The 23,624-nt window shown below is 32.2% G+C and overlaps 1 protein-coding gene across 1 annotated transcript; it reads left to right on the top strand.

Annotated features, from left to right (window-relative positions):
* Positions 1-7,484: 7,484 nt before the first annotated feature.
* LOC134709387 (optic atrophy 3 protein homolog) lies at positions 7,485-9,421 on the top strand. The gene is made up of 2 exons (XM_063569554.1): positions 7,485-7,627; positions 8,955-9,421. Exons 1-2 carry the CDS (start codon positions 7,498-7,500, stop codon positions 9,308-9,310), a joined length of 486 nt encoding a protein of 161 aa, XP_063425624.1. The 5' UTR covers positions 7,485-7,497; the 3' UTR covers positions 9,311-9,421.
* Positions 9,422-23,624: the final 14,203 nt, after the last annotated feature.

Consider the following 23,624-nt stretch of genomic DNA (forward strand, 5'->3'; position numbering starts at 1 on the left):
GGACGGTTGTTTCCGTGAACTAGATATTCGTGATGACCCAGACGCTTGACATTAAATAAAACGTCTACGTTAAAGTATTGTTTAAATAGTAAGCAGAACAAATTTTTATGTTGTGTTTAACTCTTCAACAAATAGTTGCATTAAAGTAATCTGATCACAAAAACAAAAGTAAAATTGTGTATAAGCGAAAATCCATCAAATTGCTTCAGATTAAAGTGTCAGTTTCTTGAATCTGTTACAAATTTAATTTTTCGTAAAGTTCAGTATTTCTCCAAAAAGGTTTATGGTCTTGCTCCCCAAAAGCTGAAATTCAATAAAACATTTTTTAATTGAATTACTATTAATAGTTGGTATAAACATAGTTATGCATCTATGTGTTTTTGTATACATACACACTAACTTCCAGTGTTTTGCAAGCAATGAATGAACGTCCCAGTTCAAAGCCTAATTTATCAACATATCTACTTAGAATGCACATTTAATGAGACGATGCACACGTATATATGTTGTAAGAATGTTGTGTGAATTCAATATGCCATTATAATGCAATTCAAAAGATATTTAAATAACAATATCCGTTTTAATAGAGCTCACTACCTTTTATACTTTTAGATAAGAATTGATTTGTTCATGGATGAATATAATTATCATGTGATCAGCTTCAGCCTAAGTCACGAATAGAACATACTTACCCCAGCTGATTAATGAATAGAGATGTTAAAAAAACACACAAATGATGCTCTGATATTCTCAAAAAGTTTGAAAAAAGTAAATTGTGTGACTGTTTTTTTACATTAGCAAAAGGTACTGCAAAAGATAATTTGCTCTGATTTTTAAAAGGGGCATTGACTGCCATATACAAGTTCATCGATTTGACTCAAACTCTCATATTTGATTTACTAGTATAATATACAAAACGTATATCACGTTATTAAAATCTGAAATAAACAATTTACATGGGCTCGATAATATATATCATCGTTAAGTGTGTATTTTAGTCTAGTCGAAATGTAATTAACTATCGAGTTGACCTCCGAAGACTGACGACCGTCATAAAAGCGTTATGCACATTACTACAATCATAAATTGATATCAAATTCGTGCAATTGTTTAATTTCATATTATAGTAGGAAAATATCTGTTAATCATTGTTTTTGTCTGTATAAAAATTAGTTTTTGTGGTTCGAATCGTTCAATCGAATTATTTACACTTTACTCACTATAAATTATAACATTCTTTCCCTTTTGATAACCGAACACGCATAGTTTATGCGTTTCCCATCTGTAGTTCAGGGGTTAAATTGAAGGTCAGACGAATAAGGATTCAATGAGGTCGAATTATCGAGCAAAAAAACAAACGAAAATGCAACACACACAGAAATGAAGTATATGATAACAACTGCCATTTCCCAGACATGGTAGAGGACATTTAAAAAAAAAAAAGGCAAATTCTCATTTTTTACGTCACTTTCATTAATAATTAAACAAAAAATTACTAATTTGATTTTTATAGACATGTGTATCTCGTAACAAGTGCCTGGTTAATGCTTTTAAGGCATGTGTCGTTTTGATGGTGTTGAATTGCTGATAAGTTTATTTGTTTACAGTTTTTCACTATTAAAAAAAATATTTCTGTAACAGTTTTTAAAAAACAAACTTAAAAGTGTCTACTAGCAGTTTCTGTAAAAAAAACTTATTAGTTTATCTTAGCTTGATGTTAAATTTTGCTCTTTAGAATGCCTATATATCGTTTATAGATATAGTACGTACAATAACTAAAAACAAAATTTATAAAATAATTATTTTAAAAGGTATAAGTAGCAATTGCGTTTCACTTAAAAATACTTTACTGTTCTTATTCATGGGCTTTTTGGTATCACCGCTAAAACAGTTGACCAAATTGAAAGCCGAATTCTTCTCCTTCAAACTGATCAATTTGTAAAATATTTTAACAATTTGACAATGTGAAACGATTTTTGTTCGAAGTGAGTGTTTTTAGAGTCGAAAGTAATACTTACAATTCAGCTCCAGTAAGTTGATTTCTAAGACATGAATTTCGAAACGTTGTATTTATCAGAATATATATTAACATTCGATTCTGTCCTGCGTCTGAATTTTATCCCCGTTGAACTGTGTTGGTATGGTCTACATTTAAGTAATATAATTTCACCTATGGACTGTTAAAAGTTCATAGTTTGACTAAACCGCTTAATATTTTAGCCCTTCTTTGTAGATGACATTATATTGAGATTGATTTAAAACAAAAGACAACATGTTGAGTTTGAATAAGATTTCAACTAACTTTTATAACATTTCAATTTCAATGTGCAATATAGTTTTAGCCAAGTGGTATATAATTCTGTTATTGACTTATATGTATTGAAATATAGGAATAAAAGACAGACGACAAATAAAGGCAACAATAGTATACCGCTGTTCAAAACTCATAAATCCATGGACAAAAAACAAAATCGGGGTATCAAACTAAAACCGAGGGAAACGCATTAAATATAAGAGGAGAACAACGACATAACACCAAAACGTAACACACACAGAAACGGACCAAGCATCAGACAAAACACCACGAGAATAACAAATATAACATGAAAACCAAATACATGAATTTGGGATAGACAAGTACCGTGCCACGTCTTATCTCAATCTCTCAAAAATAAGAGAAAACACAAACGACAAAAGATACCAATATGGGATATCTAAGAGTCGAAAATAAAAGAATAACGCCATAACTAAACAAAAAACAAGCAACAAACAACAGAACACAAAGACAACATAGAAAACAAGTATTGGAGCAAAAGTAACCCCACCAACAATGAGCATCCATCGTGTCGCTCAAGCAAGTTTAAACCCGCTGACAACCCTGACTCGGTAGGTCAATTTCGGGGGAAATTGGACAGGATTATAATAATGACAACTGGAACATATATGATGTCATTTGTAAAACCGATGTCCCATAATGGTCAACAAACCCAAAACGGAGCCTGTATAATTTATTAAGGGATGATTTCAAAGTCACCAATTTGTTCTCTTGGTTAAATAGCTTTCTTCTTAGTAGCAACTCTCTAACATAGAAATCATGATAGCAAAGACAATCTCAGGAGTATCGTATCAACTTGTTAATATGTATATATACTCCTTAGGCTAGCACTACTGGAATGTTGCTACATAGAAGTGGCGAGTTCATAATTGGGAAGAGTACATCATGTCTTTTGTTTTAAAGTTTTGTTTTCAATCAACCGTAATTGTCAATTCAAGGTGTAAGTCAAGATATGAAGCAGACTTAACTGTATCATTTAATAATATTTTTTGTAATCACCAATTTTCTGAATGTACAACCGGGAAACAATGATACTGTAAGACTGACTTTTTTAAACGCAAACAAGTTAAATTACACAATAGCTAGCCAGGAGCGGATTAAGGTCGAAGCGTGGCGGGCGTGCGCCCCCCATATATTTGCAAAGCATGGGTTTTCTTCAGCTCAATAAAGTTTTTGAACAGACGAAAGTTCATGTCGTCCCGTTGCATCTGTTTTAACATTCAAAGAAGTATGTAAAACTGTATGTTTAACAGAATCAACGTGATTACTAATAAACTGAACTACGGTTTATTTATAAGTTCTAAAAATATTATATACTTCAAAGAAAGGTATCAAACGCAGAACTGCTTTTGATGACATATATCATAGACTTTTAGCAGTTAAAGTAAAACAATTGTGAATAAACTTATCACAGATACCAGGACCAAATTTAGCATATACGCCAGACGCGCGTTTCGTCTACAAAAGATCAATCAGTAACGCTCGAATCCAATTAGTTAATAAAGTACGAAGTTGAAGAGCATTGTGACAGTGTTATAGTTGCTAATTTTATAAACAATTTCTTTAATAATCGAAGTTCAAAAACATCCCTACCGCACTTTTCCACGAAGTAGGTGAAAGTGCCCTACCCGCAGTTGGGTTGGTTATTTCATCATTTCACGGCCTAGAAAAAGTTCACGTTAGATTCTTTCTTAATGAAAGATAGAAATACTGGTTCAAGCGAAAAGGTTAGTTTATTAATTTGTATCATTATTTAATATCTCTGTATCAATATATGTTTTCACTTTCAACCTGTATGCCGAAGCATGCTTAAACGGTCAAGACCCGTACTTCTGTAATACGTAGGATCCCATGAAAATAAAAATATCTCCGTAAGGATCTCATTCCGATTTAAGTGGTTTGCGGTAAAAATAATGTATATAAATAGTTATCGAAAGTACCAGGATTATAATTTTATACGCCAGACGCAAATTTCGTCTTCATAAGACTCATCAGTGACGCTCAGATCAAAATCAAAGATAAAAAAAAACAGAAAATTTATAAAAATGACCATATAATTGATATTCATGTCAACACCGAAGTGCTGACTACTGGGCTGGTGATACCCTCGGGGACGAAACGTCCACCAGCAGTGGCATCGACCCAGTGGTATAAATAGATATCGAAAGTACCAGGATTCTAATTTCATACGCCAGACGCGCGTTTCGTCTACATAAGACTCATCAGTGACGCTAAGATCAAAATAGTTAAAAAGCCAAATAAATACAAAGTTGAAGAGCATTGAGGATCCAAAATTCCCAAAAGTGGTGCACGACCTCCGAAAACAGCAAAAAATAAAATTAAAAAAAAGTTATAAAGGCAATAAAAAATTGCTGCCAATTTTAAAGTAGATTTTTTTTCAAAATCTCATATTTTTCAGGTGAACTATTGTTTAGTTAATGAATAGAAGATTACAGATTTCTTGTTAATTATGGTGGTTGTAGATTGACAGGGGGTTTTTATGCGGTTTTAGCTTGAAACTTTAATTCTCGCTTCCTTTACCACAAAATATTTTTCGCCACGTTTTGCTTGGCAAGATATCTACATTGGACACTCTTTAGAAGAATATTTCAATAATTTCAATAATAATACCTGGATCCGCACCTGTTAACTATATGATTATCTCATATGCATACAACATGTACAATATGAAATTCACTGTCATTGATTGTGTGTTTGTTTTAAACTCGTGATACTATGTAATTCATAAATTAACCCAAATTTGTATTATTATTATTATTATTATGTGTATTTAAACAATTTAAGTTTGTGTATTAACAATATGAATCAGCTTATTTACTTGTACGCTCAACCTCTTTTGTATAATTTTATAGACATGTGCAATATAGAAATGAATACTTATATTTTCACAACTTTGTATTTGCTTGGCTTTTTAACATTATTGATATAAACATCACTGATGAGTCTTATGTAGACGAAACACGCGTATTGTGTAGTAAATTGTAATCCTGGTATCTTTGGTTATTGTTTTAAATTCTAAATTTGAAAAGGCCTGTACCAAGTCAGGAATATGACAGTTCTTGTCCATTCGTTTTTTATGTGTTTTGTCACTTGATTTTGCCATGTAATTTTGGACTTTCCCATTGGATTTTCCTCCGAGTTCAGTGTTTTTGTGATTTTCCTTTTTTTATATATATATATATTATTTTCTGTGACTGTATCTTACATTAATTTGTAGGATCCTTTACTATAGATAATTTAGCTGATCTGTAGCAATAACATCTTCATGCCTTATATATCATGTACTGTAGTACGCCGCTAGATTAAAACTGACGTGGAAAGGTAACACATGCCCACCGAAAGCTCTTTCTTTGAGAGCCCAGGTGGTCGTGTGGTCTAGCGGGACGGCTGCAGTGCAGGCGATTTGGTGTCACGATATATATATATATATATAAACGAGTCTAAATTGAAAACTACGTTCAAACCTATTATTGCGTTGGATAAAAACCGCAATTTTTATACGTGTGCATGTCAAACAAATTTCGTTGTAGAAGGGTCTAAAAACAGCACAAACAACATTTTCCAAAAGACCAACAAAGTGAAAACGTATATTTAAACAAAACGCATTTGACTAACAGGTCGAACAACTGATGTTCTTTAACCCTGCTGACTGCCATTCGCGACTGCCAAATAAAATTGATCACAAGATGTAACAAACTGGATCTTAATATAAATTTAATACGTCACAGAAAAAAAAAATTGTTAACTTGTGGTCACGATGTTGCGCCACAAACATTCGGTGTCAATATTTCTTTAGTACACCAGATCTAGATTTCGACAATATATGTCTCTTCAGTGATGTTAGGGATCGAAACGGTATTTGGAAGGCCATATAATTTACTCTCAATTTGAGATTGACTATTGAATTTAAGAGTCAATATAGGATGAACGGATCATATAAACCGGAGGGAAAATATGATACATGCCCAAACAAAAAATATATAAACGAGTCTAAATTGAAAACTACGTTCAAACCTATGATTGCGTTGGATAAAAATCGCAATTTTTATACGTGTGCATGTCAAACAAATTTCGTTGTAGAAGGGTCTAAAAACCGCACAAACAACATTTTCCAAAAGACCAACAACGTGAAAAAGTATATTTAAACAAAACGCATTTGACTAACAGGTCGAACAACTGATGTTCTTTAACCCTGCTGACTGCCATTCGCGACTGCCAAATAAAATTGATCACAAGATGTAACAAACTGGATCTTAATATATATACAACTCGTCTAAACATCAACCCAACAATGTTAGATCTGTAAATTTGCTTTCGCAAATTTTTGGTTCTTCCCTCGCCGGGATTCGAACCCATGCTACTGTGATATCGTGACACCAAATCGCCTGCTCTGCAGCCGTCCCGCTAGACCACACGACCACCTGGGCTGTTTTCAAAAAATGAAAAATAATAAAAACAATTAAAAAAAATTATGATACTGTCTACTTTTTTGATTCTGTCGGAAGGTAAAATATTGTTAGGGTAAATGTTAATGATCTTTTTTTTATTTTTTAAGGGGAAAGATTGAAAAAATATTTGTGACAGAAGTTATAGAGATCTTTTGAAAGTCTGTCTCTATAGTTTTTAAAACATTGCTGTTTGGGCATAAACTAGCCTTCATAAGTCTGGTAATGGTGCCATTTATTATACGTATATTGAATCTAAAATTAAATTAAGTCATTTATTGTTTTAGTTCATGTGTTATATATCTTTTGCAAAGCATGTCTTTATGGAATTGAACTGTTTTCCTGTCAATCACAAATATTCAACAACTACCGCTTTATTCCGAATATCGAATCTTAACTACCACCAAAGGAAAATCATATAATGTTCATCAATGATTTCAAACTGTTCAATTTACTTAGTATTGTCAGAAATTATACTCATTATTTTATTCACGTTTCAGATAAGAAAATGAGAATCAAAATCATCAGCTGATTCTCTCAGTAGTATTAAAACCTGATCTACCGAAAAATTGTCGAGGATTGCTTCTGATCGAGAGAGAAAATCATTTTCATTTTCATAACATAAGCGTCTGGGTAACCGAGAAGACAAAGTTCCCGGAAATTGATATTCCGTTTTACCTCAACGCAGACGAAAATATGGTATTGCCAATTGTAAAATTGGCAACGTTACTATTCAAACAGTTCCAAAGACCAGTTGTAAAAAGTTTGAGTGAATGGGCAAAGCATCATCCAAAATTTAGCTCAGGTATCGGACGTATGGCTCAAAGTAAGAATTATACGATAACCAGGTTTATAATTTCAAAGTGCATAAATAGTGCATGCACTTTCACTTTGTTGAACGACAATTTAAGATGAAATGTGTATAAAGTAATTATCATATTGGATTGTGAGAATTTTATAAAACGTAATAAGAGTCTTATTTATCTAGATGAAAAGACAAAATCCAGAATTGCTTGTTATTGTACGTCATAGTGTGTGGGTTTTCCCCTAAATAGTATGTATTGTCCATACATTTAAAGTGTTACATTTCTGAAAATGATGTGCAATTATAACATATATATTTTGTGCGGGAAAATATAAAAAATAAGCTTTTATCTTATCATAAATTTGTATGGAAAAAGAGACGAAATATACAAAAGGACTTTCAAACCCTTACTCCAACACAAACTGACAATGCCATGGCGAAATACGTTTTAAAAGAAACACAACAGTATATGAAACACAACATCGAATATCATAGACTAAAAAACACGAACTCAACAAAATGAACGTAGGGATGCTTCAGACGGTTACGCATATGTTTTTCCAAATGTGACACTCGTCGTGTTGATCTTGTCAAGCTTCTATATACAAACTTGTAGACATGTATGTCCTTAATTAAGAAAATTCTGTTTTAGACACATGGTCTTGAATAAGCCTTAATGAAATAGTAGTTGAAGCTTGTATTTCGAAGATTTCTTTTTTCTGACCAAGTTTCTTTTTTTTTAAATTCTTTTTCTTGTATTGATGTTCCAACTCTGGTTCAGTTGCTTAAATTTCAATTGTATTGACTTCTTAAATGTATGACTACTTATCATTTTGATGATGTTTGTTTCAGAAAAAAGAGGTGCGAAAGATACCAGAGGAAAATTCTAACTCATAGATAAAAAAATAAACCGACAAAGCCATGGCTAAATAAGAAACAGACAAACAGACAAATGATAACATTTAAAACACAAGATAGAAAACAAAAGACTAAGCAACACTAAGCAATATTTCTTCATATCTCATAACATAAATTCCAAGTGAAAACAAATTTCGTCTGTCTACATCTGTCAAAATTATCTCATCGAGAGGTTCCTATTTCTTGAAAGTTCGAGCCAGTGATCAATAAAATATCCTTGATATGTTATACTTATTTCAAAGTGGAGACTTTTTCTTTCAGGTAAAGCAGAAGGTCCGATAAGGGCCAATTTTGGCCTCAAATTTCAAGTTTACAAAAAGTTTACATTTAAACAATTTTGTAAAACTGCTGTATTTTAGGGCCAAAAAGGAGTCTTACTGGACCTACTTCTTTTTATAGTACATTTGAAGCTTCATTCTATTATTTTCAGTTTATCATTCAATGGATTTTACAGTACAAAGTAAATTACTTGGTTTTGGTAAACCAAAAAAAGTGAAATCCTTATCAGAAGATGAAGCTAGGAATTTGGGGACCAAATTAGTTGGAGAAACATTAGTTTATGGAATATCGGCATCATTTCTGTTATTTGAATATAGAAGGTCTTTAAAAAATGATAAGATTAAAGAAAGAAGGAGAAAGGATGAAATAGCAGAAATTCTAAGAAAAATACATGATAATGAAATGATGACAGAAGTTAAAATAAAAGAACTGAAAAAACAAATTAGTACATTAGAAGACAAACATCGGAGTTTAGAAAATACACTGTCAACTCTTAAATTTGAATAATGTTATATACTTCCTATGAAGTTTTTTTGGCACGTTGAGTTTACAACATGCATGCTTCTCTGAATACTATGATATTCCAAATATCGAAAAAGTAATTATGGCATTTTCGAAAATAAATCTCCGTTTTTGCTGAAATCAATTTTGTAACACGATTTTTTTCATAACTGATTATTGATATCTTTAAAGATGGAGAAAAGAGAAGCAATTGTTACTTCTGTTCTTTTGCATTTTACCTAATGTTTTGTTTTTTATTATACTCCATGCAAAATACTTTTGGTGCAGGTAAAAAGGAACTATTCTGTCCATCTGTCTGATAGTGTGTCTGTCTGTCTTCACATGTGTAATGAAAGTTCGAATTTTTCACAACAAGACGGTTAGTTTGTTAACAATACAATACATTACAATACAAATATGTTTATTATAGTGACATTGTGTATAACAAATTATGTACAATATTGAAATATTTCAATTAAATTACACCCGGCCCAATAGACCTATAAGTCACTTCAAATAGATACTATAGTTATAATTCAGATTGTCATCAGGAATTTTATATACATGTTAATTATTTAAATTTAAGTGTTGTCTGCGTTTTGTAAATTCATGTTCTAAGTATCGAGCTGTTTTTTGAGGATATTCTGAAAATAATAAATTTAACTTTTCACTGTTATTTAAATTTAATTAGGTTTCACTAAGTCCAGAGAATAATTGATTACGTAGTACATTGTAAAACTGGCATTCAATCAGAAAGTGTAGTTCATTTTCAACTTGTCCGGAGTCGCTCATTTTACATATCCGTTGATATTCTGGCTCACCAACAAAACGTCCTGTTTCTAATCTTAGCGGAAGAATACCACATCTAAACTGGGCCAGTACTGATCTTTCTCTACGTTTTAAATTTTGTTTAACAAACGTTTATGTTGAATATGTAGATTTAAAAGTTCTATATGTACGTAGTTTCGGAAAGTTAGATAAGTTTGTATGCCATTGTGTTGCACATATATCCATAAGACTGTTTCTGACGCTTTTGACATCACATTTTAACATTTGTTGAAAGTTATCATCCATACCAACTAAAGACATTATTGTTCTTACACTAGATGACCAATTGTTCGTAGATAGTTCGTAGTCCCACATGAACACCCTTTTACAAAGTCTACTATTGTCCATACCCATCAATCGGTTCCAATATCTAACCATATTACACCAGCGACGTTCTATTGAAGGTAACCATCCAACATCTCCATTGATAGCCAGCTTTGGAGCAAACTTGTGAACTCCCAAAAAGTATCGTATGGCCTTGTTTTGAACATTGTCTACACAATTTATGTCTTTAATACCCCACAATGAAGAACAGTAGTCGAGTATTGGCACAATACAAGAGACATACAGTTTTTCATAAGTCTTTATCCCAAATTCTTTTAAACTGTGTATTTTCGATATAACAGCTCCGAGTGCTCTTCCACCAGCTGCAGAAAGATTTTCAGCATTCGATATATATTTTTTTCTCTCGTTGAAAATAACTCCAAGGTATTTCTGTTTGTCTGTAATTTGCAAGATGTTCCCTTCGATTCTGAACTGAAATTCACTCCTTTTTTGCCGGATGCTCTGAAGTGTACCTCTTTTGACTTGTCTGTTATTAAGACTCTCCATTTTTTACACCAATCATGTAATTTATCTAGTATCTTTTGCATATCACATTTATTCTCGGCCATCAATACAATATCGTCCGCATATAGAAGTAAAGACAATTTCGATTCTCCAATATTGAAGCCAAGTCCAAGTTGGTTGATTTCATCAACAAGATCATCAATGAAAACAGAAAATAATGTCGGAGATAATTTATCACCTTGTTTTACACCAGAGTTACATAAAAACCAATCAGACATTTTATTGTTTAATCGAATTCTTGCGGTTGTTTGCACATATAAACTTTTAATTGAGTTATATATTTTCCCATCCATATTATTAAGCAACAGTTTGTACAGCAACATATCACGATCTACGAAATCAAAAGCCTTTTTTAGATCAATAAATGTGGCAATAACATTATAGGGATTGTTTTTTATTATGCTGTTAAGGGTGAATATATGATCCTCACACGAACGATTTTTACGAAAGCCGTTTTGTTCCTCAGAAAGTAAATCATTATCCTCCAGATATGAAGACACTCTATTGTTTATAAATCCACTGTACAGCTTCGAAACACACGACAACAAACTGATTCCTCGATAGTGTAGTGGAATGTGTTTATCTGATGATTTGTCTTTAAGTATCGGACAGATAATAGCCTGGTGCCATAATGATGGTACCATGCTCGTGTCGAAAACTAGTTGAAACATAGAATATAGGACGGCGATAACGTTTTCTGTCTTCGGTACTTCATAAGGGATATTATCAATTCCACATGATTTACCGTTTTTTGTTCTTGAGACAAGTCGCCTAATTTCATCTATAGTTATAGCTGAATTCAACTTTTCATTTTCAATAAACAAAGGATCAAGCATTCTTTCTTCTAATAAGACTTTATGAATAGAGGCATATTTTAACACAGCCTAAAATTGTACGTTATGGGAAAATCATCCCGTTCAACATGTTAAAAGGGAGATAATCGTGTTTACTAACTGCAATTGCTTATAGCATTGCGGAATGGATATGATATTCTCGTGATATAAAGAAGTTTTATTTATTTTTGTTTCTTAACGATTTATAACTGGTTATAATTATATCAATTATGATTTTAAGAATACTTGAATAAAAAAGAAATGTTCATGATAAATTGTCTATGCGTAGTTAACATTCATTTTAAATTTCTGTATGTTTTAACATCATAAATCCTGTTAAATTATTGATACATTTTTATAAACGGTATACAGTTAATAATGATCAAAAAGCATAAACATTATATTACAAAAAAACAATAAGGTCTTTCCTTGCGTGGAGGAAAGACCTTAATAATAATTGTATCGTCTCCTTCGGGTTCCAGTTTTTGTTCATGATAGGGCTTAAATGTTTGTCAATAATCTTAATGTTAATTTTCATAGATAAAAGATTCTGAACAAAGTTTGCGAACGAATCTAGCCAAAGTGTTGTTTAATATTTTTTATGAACTTACAAATTGCTACCTCTCGTCAACATCTTATAGGAAAGATGTCAATATGTATGTATAGATACTAGGTGATGGTAATTGGAACTGAAGTGTTGTTTTGGTGAATAAAAGGGGATATTTGTATACCTGAATGATGCGGCATCTTGATAATAATAATTTGAAACGATATTCAGGGTAAATAAACAGTATTGCAAATGAGCTACCAATTTATGATTTTTTAACGATGAGTTTTTTTTTCGTTTTGATTTTGTTTATTGTTTTATAAAAATTATACCGGTTTTCACGTTTTTATAAATTGTTTAATAGCTTGCCACATAAAGGCCTTTAATAGATTTTTATACTGAACGGTTGTTACTTATAGTTGAAATCTAAACAGTGATCTGCATATTGGCCATGTTGCTCTCTGGAATAAAATTGGAATATAACCACTGTGTACATCATTGGGATTACAAAACAAGAAATTAACACTTTAACTCTTGTATACTCGACAATGAAACCACTATATCATAACTTAAATGTTTTTCACAATTATTTGATTAAATGGATTTTGAGTGGAAAAATATCAGAGTAAAGACAAACACTAGTAGTTTCATGTTTCGGAGAATTTGTAAACGAAATAAATCATATACTAATATCTATAGAGGATTTTGATTGTCATTGCTAGGAATTATAATTATTAAGTTTCATATGATTTTGAACAAAAAAGTTCAATGAATAGAATGTATCGAATAATAGCTGTAGCTCTTACTGTTCTTAAATTAAAAAAATAATAGATGTTACAAAAAAAGAACTGAAAAGTTTTAGCCTCAAATTGCAGGTACATCTGATGACAGATTTTATACATTTTATACACTAAAGTGTCTACTTCAGTCGATTCAATTTGTTTATGTGAATAAATGCATCATAGATACCAGGATTAAATTTTGTATTTACGTATTTTACTAGTCAGATATTTTTTTGTCATAAATGAAAGTGGGCGCATTCGTGTTCACCCTCAACCTTTATATATGGTATGTATTATCATTAAGTGCAACTTACATTTAAATATTGAGAATGAACACAAATGCGGTCACTTATTGTGATATTATTATTTTTATAAAAAAGGCCACGTCATTATGTATCAAAGACAAAACAAAAAGTCATACAGACAAAGCACATTAGCAAAGATGGAAGTTAAGAATACAAAAATAAAAGAACAATGACACAATGACGGGATGATAAAGTACAGAATCGCGTCATATGGATATCACAAAATAGTTATCAATGGTACCAGGCTTATAATTTAAAACGCCAGACGAGCGTTTCGTCTACATTAGACTCATCAGTCACACAAAGATTATGATAGTTAGACAGCCAAACAAAAACAGCCAAACAGTAAACGTAATGTTAATAAAGACAAATAAAAGAATATTATAACATGTTATTAAAATTACCAACAACGTCAGTACGCAGAATCTATGCTTTAAGACCATCGTGTATTTTTTGTGAAGTTGATGCGGAATATTTATCAATAAGGTCTTGGTACCTTCCGATGAACTGTTTTTTTTTTAGAAAAAGGACGAAACGTTCTTTGACAGTATATAGTTATCAAAAGTACCAGGATTATAATTTTATACGCCAGACGCGCGTTTCGTCTACATAAGACTCATCAGTGACGCTAAGATCAAAATAGTTAAAAAGCCAAATAAATACAAAGTTGAAGAGCATTGAGGATCCAAAATTCCAAAAAGTTGTGCCAAATACGGTTAAGGTAATCTACTCCTGGGGTAAGAAAATCCTTAGTATTTCGAAAAATTCAAAGTTTTGTAAACAGAAAATTTATAAAAATGACCATATAATTGATATTCATGTCAACAACGAAATGCTGACTACTGGGCTGGTGATACCCTCGGGGACGAAACGTCCACCAGCAGTGGCATCGACCCAGTGGTGTAAATAGTTATCAAAAGTACCAGGATTATAATTTTATACGCCAGACGCGCGTTTCGTCTACATAAGACTCATCAGTGACGCTCAGATCAAAATAGTTAAAAAGCCAAATAAATACAAAGTTGAAGAGCATTGAGGATCCAAAATTCCAAAAAGTTGTGCCAAATACGGTTAAGGTAATCTACTCCTGGGGTAAGAAAATCCTTAGTATTTCGAAAAATTCAAAGTTTTGTAAACAGAAAATTTATAAAAATGACCATATAATTGATATTCATGTCAACAACGAAATGCTGACTACTGGGCTGGTGATACCCTCGGGGACGAAACGTCCACCAGCAGTGGCATCGACCCAGTGGTGTAAATAGTTATCAAAAGTACCAGGATTATAATTTTATACGCCAGACGCGCGTTTCGTCTACATAAGACTCATCAGTGACGCTCAGATCAAAATAGTTAAAAAGCCAAATAAATACAAAGTTGAAGAGCATTGAGGATCCAAAATTCCAAAAAGTTGTGCCAAATACGGTTAAGGTAATCTACTCCTGGGGTAAGAAAATCCTTAGTATTTCGAAAAATTCAAAGTTTTGTAAACAGAAAATTTATAAAAATGACCATATAATTGATATTCATGTCAACAACGAAATGCTGACTACTGGGCTGGTGATACCCTCGGGGACGAAACGTCCACCAGCAGTGGCATCGACCCAGTGGTGTAAATAGTTATCAAAAGTACCAGGATTATAATTTTATACGCCAGACGCGCGTTTCGTCTACATAAGACTCATCAGTGACGCTCAGATCAAAATAGTTAAGAAGCCAAATAAATACAAAGTTGAAGAGCATTGAGGATCCAAAATTCCAAAAAGTTGTGCCAAATACGGTTAAGGTTATCTACTCCTGGGGTAAGAAAATCCTTAGTATTTCGAAAAATTCAAAGTTTTGTAAACAGAAAATTTATAAAAATGACCATATAATTGATATTCATGTCAACAACGGTTTGTCAACTTTTTCTTCAGTCACTGGTGTAGTTTTACAATGTCTGAGTTGGAGTTGCAAGCTCTCGAATACCGATTAAGTTTTAAAATGTATATCCAATATGCAGGTGAAATTGGTATATTGCTGCTAAGATGGGGGAAATTGATAATTTGAAAATTAAAATTGTTTCGTTTGTCAGAGATTCTGGCCATGAGATGACTGTGTATATCAAATTCGATGTATAAGTCTAAAAATGAAGAGGAGGGAGTCGTGTCTGTTGTTATTTTTATTTCAAGTTCTGTTGTTTTTCTTATATAATAAACCAGTGATAGTGGTCATTTCGAATTTATAGTGAAGCAGGGGTTTTTGTTTCATGTTAAAGTATCGCTGTGACTTTAAGATGAAGAACAGTAATAAAAACCTTTTTCCTTTATGTTTGTTTTTTTCATGAGTGTGTTTGTTTCTTTAATTTTTAGTTCTGTTAGAAATGTGTTTTGCAATACTTTATGTACATGTTTTGTATGTCTCTTTGAATCTTGAAATAAGTTGTGTTTGTTAGTCTATTTGAACTTTGAAATCAGTCTATTTGAACTTTGAAATCAGTCTATTTGAACTTTGAAATCAGTCTATTTGAACTTTGAAATCAGTCTATTTGAACTTTGAAATCAGTTGCGTTTGTTTATCTATTTGAATTTTAAAACCAGTTGTGTTTGTTTGTCTATTTGAACTTTAAAACCAGTTGTGTTTGTTGGTCTATTTGAACTTTAAAACCAGTTGTGTTTGTTTGTCTATTTGAACTTTGAAATCATTTGTGTTTGTTTGTCTATTTGAACTTTGAAATCAGTTGTGTTTGTTTGTCTATTTGAACTTTGAAACCATAAAATTGAGATTGGAAATGGCGAATGTGTCAAAGAGACAACAACCCGACCATAGAAAAAACAAAAGCGAGAAATTCCCGCACCCGGAGGCGTCCTTCAACTGGACCCTAAACGTATATATATGCTAGTTCAGTGATAATGACCGCCATACTAATTTCCAAATTGTACACAAGAAACTTAAATTAAAATAATACAAGACTAATAAAGGCCAGAGGCTCCTGACTTGGGACAGGCGCAAAAATGCGGCGGGGTTAAACAAGTTTATGAGATCTCACCCCCCCCCCTTATACCTCTAGCCAATGTAGAAAAGTAACGCAATAACCATACGCACATTTAAAATTCAATTCAAGAGAAGTCCGAGTCTGAAGTCAGAAGATGTAAACAGAGAAAATAAACAAAATGACAATTATACATAAATAACAACAGACTACTAGCAGTTAACTGACATGCCAGCTCCAGACTTCAATTAAACTGATTGAAAGATTATGATTTCATCATATGAATATCAGGCACAATATTTGTGTTTGTTTGTCTATTCGAACTTTGAAATCTGTTGTAATTCTCTAGTGGATAAGTAAAATCTTATTGTCGAACAAAATTTGCTACTGGTAATACCATGCGTATACCTGCATTGAGGTGGAACAGAAGTATTAACCTTTATAATCAAGTTATTTTCGGTTAGCCAAACGCTTGAATTATGCTCATAATTTGTGTATATTTTTTTTTTGCCTACAATTTTGGAATTAACAAATTGAAGAAATAAAAAATTAAACTTATTCGTTATTATTATCACATTGACATGTAGCAGAAGTTACCTGTGAAAAAGTTCGGGGTCCGTAAACGTATCAATCTTAGGGAACACGAGAAAGGATAAGCATTACACTAAATAGATAATAAAAAAGACTGGATCCCATTATCCACCTTAATGCATTTACTTAAAAAGAGACATGCGAACATAAATGTACAGTAATGAAAATCGTATGTCCAAATAACCATACATTGTTACGACACAAAATGTGATGCGGATAAACACTTACTATAAATTGTTAGTTAGTAAGGAACTTTATTCAAAGACGGCTCATATGTAAACAATTCGAATTCTGAGCAATAAAGAACTTTTTTCATGGAGCTTCATACAAATACAAACAAAAATAAAAGACATGCAAATAAAATGAATGCGAAGAATTCTTGAATTCTGAACCTCCAGGGCCTTGTCCACGTACACTTAGTATGAAAACCAGCAATCACTGAAAATATGAAAAATGTTATAAAATCTAAAAAAAAATGAAATGATTTATTAATTAAACACTGGCATTTAAAGCAGCAGTTTATAATAACGCAAAAAAGCAGAGCAAAATGCAAGCAAAGGAGAAAAATTCAGCTATAAGGTAGCATTGGATAAAAACAACTTGAACCGTAATTACATTTTCCCCGCATACCAGGAATTTATTTACTTCCTAATTAAATCAAAAGAAGCCATAATTCGAATTCCATTGGGAAGGAAATTCCATATTTGTGCTGCCTCAATCAAATATATAAGATCTTTCTTGGTACCTCAACCGTGTTCACATACCTGATATTACATGCATTTTTTTATATTTAGTAAGCAGCACTTTTTACGTATTTTGTCATTTCTTTTAAGCATTTTAAAGACAACTGTGTGCATTCTTCGAGTCTTTAGTGATAGTCGAAATATTAAGTAGTTTTTCATAAGAACTTTATATAATTGTTAATGTTTGTGTTATTTTGGTCTTTTGTGGATAGTTGTCTCATTGGCAATCATACCACATCTTCTTTTTTATATTTGTTAGTTATCATAAGTAAATTATATTTGTCTTGTATGTTTTTCGTTCAGAAATGCTATGTTACATGATAATAACTGAAGTTAGACATTGAATGAATAATGTATTGTAAGTTATCTCAGGCTTTAAAGGTTTTTTCCTATTATTTTCTTTTAATTACCTTAAATCCTTTTTACAATATTTGCAATTGAAATTTCATAAATAAGCTTGGACTCAAAGTAAATTAACCTTATGTTCACATTGTATAGAAACACAATTTAAAGCAAGTCGATTAAAAGCAAAACATTATATCCAACGAAATGATTTCCCAATTGTAAACATTCCCTTTTTATGTATTAACATTCTAGCAGTACCTGTATATGGAGTATATGTCTACTAATTGATACAATATGCTCGGGCTTGTATTTCCTATAATTTTTTCCTTGATAGAATGTTGCTGTTCCCATTGAAGCTATTAAACCAAGATGTCTGTATAGTGAATTTGAAATCATTCATTCATAAATTTTGCAAACGCCACTAATACGGGTGCCACATGTGGAGCAGGACCTGTTTACCATTCCAGAGCACACGACATCATTCCCAGTTATTGTTTGGGTTCTTGTTGCTTAGTTTTTTTGTTTTTGGTGTTGTGTCTTCTGTACAATTGTTTGTCTGTTTGTCTTTTTTATTATAGCCATGGCGTTGTCAGTTGATCTGTGATCTATGGGTTTGAATGTCCCTTAGGTAGCTTTCGCCCCTCTTTTAAAAAAATACCAAAAAAAAACTTATCGTATTAAATGAGAGGAAATAATTGAGTATTTTTGTTAGTTTTTATGATAAGTGATAAAAAAAAAAACCATTGATATGGCGTCACCAACAATGATACAAAATCAGTAAATGGACAGTAAAAACCACAATAAGCAAAGGAACAGCACGTACTTTTGATGCTGGCCATTATGTATTTCAAAGTCACAATGAGGCTTTTAACATGGAGCAAAAAATATCCCTTATATCTGCAAGTTTATGGCGGTTTAAAAAGTCTTCTTGGCAAAAGATTTCAGATACATTGTTATATTATAGTTCGTTTCTGTGTGTGTTACATTTAAACGTTGTATTTCTGTTGTATCTTCTGTTTCCTCTTATATTTCAGTATGAATTCACATTACTATAAGACGTGTCACGGTACTTTTCTATCCCAAATTCATGTATTTAGTTGTGATGTTATATTTGATATTCTCATCGGATTTTGTCTAATGCTTAGCTCGTTTCTGTGTGTGTTAGACATAAACTCATGACATATAGCAGGACCAAATTTAGTATATACGCCAGACGTGCGTTTTGTCTACAAAAGACTCATCAGTGGCGCTCGAATCCAAAAAAGTTGAAAAGGCCAAATAAAGTACAAAGTTGAAGAGCATTGAGGACCAAAATTCCTAAAACATTTCAATGTTGTGTCGTTGTTCTCCTCTTATATTTAATGCGTGTCCCTCAATTATAGTTTGTAACCCGGATCTGTTTTTTTTCTATCGATTTATGAGTTTCGTACAGCGGTATACTACTGTTCCTTTTATTTACATGCAACACCTACAAATCGGTCCCGGTCAAAAAGAACATACTGTAAAAAGAGGAAAAAGATACCAGAGGAAATAAAAACTCAAAAAGAAGCCAACAACGTCATGTCTAAAAAAGCAAAATTCAAACAGACATACAATAGAACACACAACACAACATATAAAATTAAAAAAAAAATAGGCAACAGAACCCCACCAAAAGCTGAAGTTTATTTCAGGCGCTACTTAAGTGTAAGCACACGTGTCACCATTGTGTTGATAGTGTAATTTTTTTCGATGAATAGTAAATATATAAAACAAACAGAAATGCCTACGCATGGTGCAAATATCAATCTCTATAGACTCGATTTTGGTAAGTTATGTAGCCAATAAAAGTTGAGGGAATGGTTATCCTTTGTAGAATACGTTTTGATTGATCATTTTGAATAATATGTAAATGTGTGAATGAATCCAAAGGACTATGTTTTTCATATTTCACATGTATATAGTTCCTAGATCAATATATCAAAAGTTCCGGTAACAAGTATGGTCGGATGTGTAAATAACGGTATATATTGATTCTGCCCTAAGGAATGTTTGAAAGTGAAACACAAAATTTTCGCACACAACCTGGTCTAAATGTAGAGAAAGGTGTGGCACGTATACGCGGTTATATCAAGAATAAATACACATTAACCTTAAAAATACAAAGGAAACACACCACAACTCTACAATATGCAAGTACATGATGGTTCAAAGTACTCAATGACATATAAATAGTAGATCTCTAACCATTTTTATAATTAGATAATTAGATAATTAGATATATTAGATTAATTGAATAAGCAGCGGAATGAAATACCAAGCAGTCATGTTTTACTACCTGCATTGCTTCATACTTATTTTAATCAAATTTTACAACACTCTCTTAATTATAAACTGGTAACAATTTTGCAGTCCTTTTCAAATTTTAATGTAACTAGATAAATTCCTTCAGCACTTCCGCGTGATCAATCGAAACTCCTTAAACTCATTTCATAGTAAAGCTTCCCATTGAAAATATTTTGATATGAGCGTCACTGATGAGTCTTATGTAGCTGAAACGCGCATTTGGCGTATTATAATTCTGATACTTTTGATAAATATTTACACCACTGGGTCGATGCCACTGTCGGTGTACGTTTCGTCCCCGATGGTATCACCAGCCCAGTAGTCAACAATTCAGTGATGACATGGACATCAATAATGTAGTCATTTTTATAAATTTCCTGTATACAAAACTTAGAATTTTTCGAAAAACTAAGGATTTTCTTACCCCAGGCATAGATTAACTGAGTCGTATTTGGCACAACTTTGGGATTTTTGGTTCCTCGTTGCTCTTCAACTTTGTACTTTTTTGGCTTTATAAATATGTTGATATGAGCGTCACTGATGAATCTTATGTAGACGAAACGCGCGTCTGGCGTACTTAATTATAATCCTGGTACCTATTGAATCTAATAAATGCAAATAAATCAACTATTTAAGATACAAAAAAAAAAAAATCCTTGACAGAATCAAACCGTTTTAAGCTTAGCATATAAGGACACAATCTGGACGACTCAAGTACAAAAAGAGTAAAATTAAAATATTTAACAAACATTAAAGACGATTCTAAAAGCAGCACATGAAAATATCTAATCTGGACAAACCAACACCCAAATCGTCCGATAAAAATGTCTGTAAACAAATCTTGTCACCACCCTTGTGCCCAATATCTACGACACTTGAATGCGAACATGTCACCAAGCTAGTTTATCCGACTACAAATATTTTACCAAGTCAAACACAAGTTATTACTATAAAGCCTGAACCAAATATTAACTGTAATTCTTAACAAAAAATACATTTAGTTTATTGGAACTGCTTCCTTTTATTTGGATTATCTGTTTCACAAATTTCTAGAAATGAACCCATTCTCTATGAGCTTCATAACCATTTACTCAAGTTTGTGCTTCACAAACGTCGTCTTAGATCATCTCATCTTTGAAAACACCGAAGTAACAGGTGGTGATTCTTTGACGAAGCTTTTCATCGAGAGCAAACGCTTTTCAAAAATGTTATTATCCCAACGAAAACGTGTTAAATATACACATGGAAAAAAGTATTGCAACACCAAATTGAAATTGAAATAAAAAAAACACTTTTTTTTTTTTTTGTGATACAATTTGAAAAAAATAGAACTAGTTAAACATTATTTAAATATCAACTGAGTTTAATCAATAAATATCGACTCGATGATTTTTTATCTACACATGCAGCTACTGTACCCGAAAACAGCAAAACAGATGTTTTTATCCTCATTGTTTTCACACTTTAAATAACATTCTTTTTTAAAGTTATGTGATTGACACCTTATAATGGGTCATTGACAACTCTTAACTGCAGCAAGATGGCAGGTTATCAACATAAGAGAAGCAGGGATGTCGCTGTAACAACTGTACGTATTGTGGGTCATCACCATTCCACTATAAGTCGTTTCGAGAATAAAAATCAGGCAATAAATACTGTTAAAGACCTTCCGAGATAATGAAGACCCCATATACCATTTGCTAGGGAAAATAAAGTATAATGAAGGTTGGTCAGAAGGAAACCCATTGCATACAAAACAATCCTAAAAAGAGAGTGGTGGCCATACAGGAGCAGCCTTTTATCGTGCGATAAGACCATTTGGGAGACCTTTGCTAACGAACACACGCACAGTTTTCCGTATCCAATGTAGTGCAGAGCTCGCCAAACTTGGAAATTAGCATTTTGGAGAAAGATCCAATGTTCAAATGATATTCGGTTCATCTTCCTTGGCCCGATCGTAGCCCGGATTTGAACCATATCGAGCACATTTGGGACACTATTGGGCAGAAAGTGAGCGAAAGGACAACCCAGTTCAAAAAAACATCATCAAATCAACAATGCCCTTCATCAGAAATGGTTGCTGCTCCCTTAGCAACAAATTAGTCAATTTATGGCAGGAATCAGAAGACGTTTAGATGCGGTTATCCGTTTGAATGAAGGCTGCGCACAAAGTGCTAAATCTTTGGCGTATAACGATCAACCATGATGTGCACAGTTATCTGAAGATTAATCTTGAAACGTCTGACATTGTAAAGTTTGACTACAGTTAAAGTTGTAAAATACATTTTATTTTTACAAAAAACATTTCATTTCGTTATTAAAATTGCGGTTATATAAATCTTTTTTTTTCAAACATTTTGTGTTTGTTTCAATGCCAATTTTATCATAAACTATGTTTCAATAATATTATACACATATATATCCAAAAAAAGAGGCTGATTTTGCAAGTTTAAAAAAATCAAGGTGTTGCAATACTTTTTTCCACGTGTATATATAGCACAATTATAAACTCGATTTTCAAAGGCGGCGGCGAAGATACGGAAGGAATATTTAAACTAAAACAGTCAGTGCTTCAGCCTGGATATGCTATTTTAGAAATCGTCATAAGAAATTTAAGAAATGATTCAGTGGTTGATGTTTTAAATCTTTCATACTAATTTCAACCATTTTCACATTTAAGACGAATTACAACCACATATAAGACATGTTTCGGTTAATGTTATGTAATATATCTACCAATCATAAGGAATTTCAATAGATGTTGTTGATGTAGTCATTTTTAATTTCCCTGCATCATAGATATCCATCAAATCAACTATATTTTCAGTTACAATAACTTTGATATGGCTTTTTTTTTAAGCTCGGTGGATATGCTGTGAATTTTTTCAATCTTACACCTTGGTCTAGCACATCTCTTCATGTTGTTCCATTTATGAACAAGTCGTTGGATACTCATCACATCCATAAGAAGTCATATTTGTTATCCCTTTCGAAACTTCATTTTATGTAAAACTTATGTTTGGGATAAACTCATCATAGATACTGGGCTACTGTAACAAATGTACATTAAAACTAATGCAAAACACATCATTTAACTATCATTTTGGATATTATTACATACTTTACAATTAAGCTGGTACAATGTATTGGGAAATGATTTACAATAAAATAATATTTTATTTATAATAGCTTTCATTTGCC

The sequence above is a fragment of the Mytilus trossulus genome, chromosome 3 (assembly GCF_036588685.1).
Source record: "Mytilus trossulus isolate FHL-02 chromosome 3, PNRI_Mtr1.1.1.hap1, whole genome shotgun sequence".
In the NCBI taxonomy this organism is placed as follows: domain Eukaryota; kingdom Metazoa; phylum Mollusca; class Bivalvia; order Mytilida; family Mytilidae; genus Mytilus; species Mytilus trossulus.

Excerpts from the sequence above, each read along its gene's own strand:
- LOC134709387 (XM_063569554.1), top strand. The coding sequence starts at position 7,498 with ATGGTATTGCCAATTGTAAAATTGGCAACGTTACTATTCAAACAGTTC. Across the intron at positions 7,628-8,954 it reads TATCGGACGTATGGCTCAAA|TTTATCATTCAATGGATTTT; the intron begins GTAAGAATTATA and ends TATTATTTTCAG.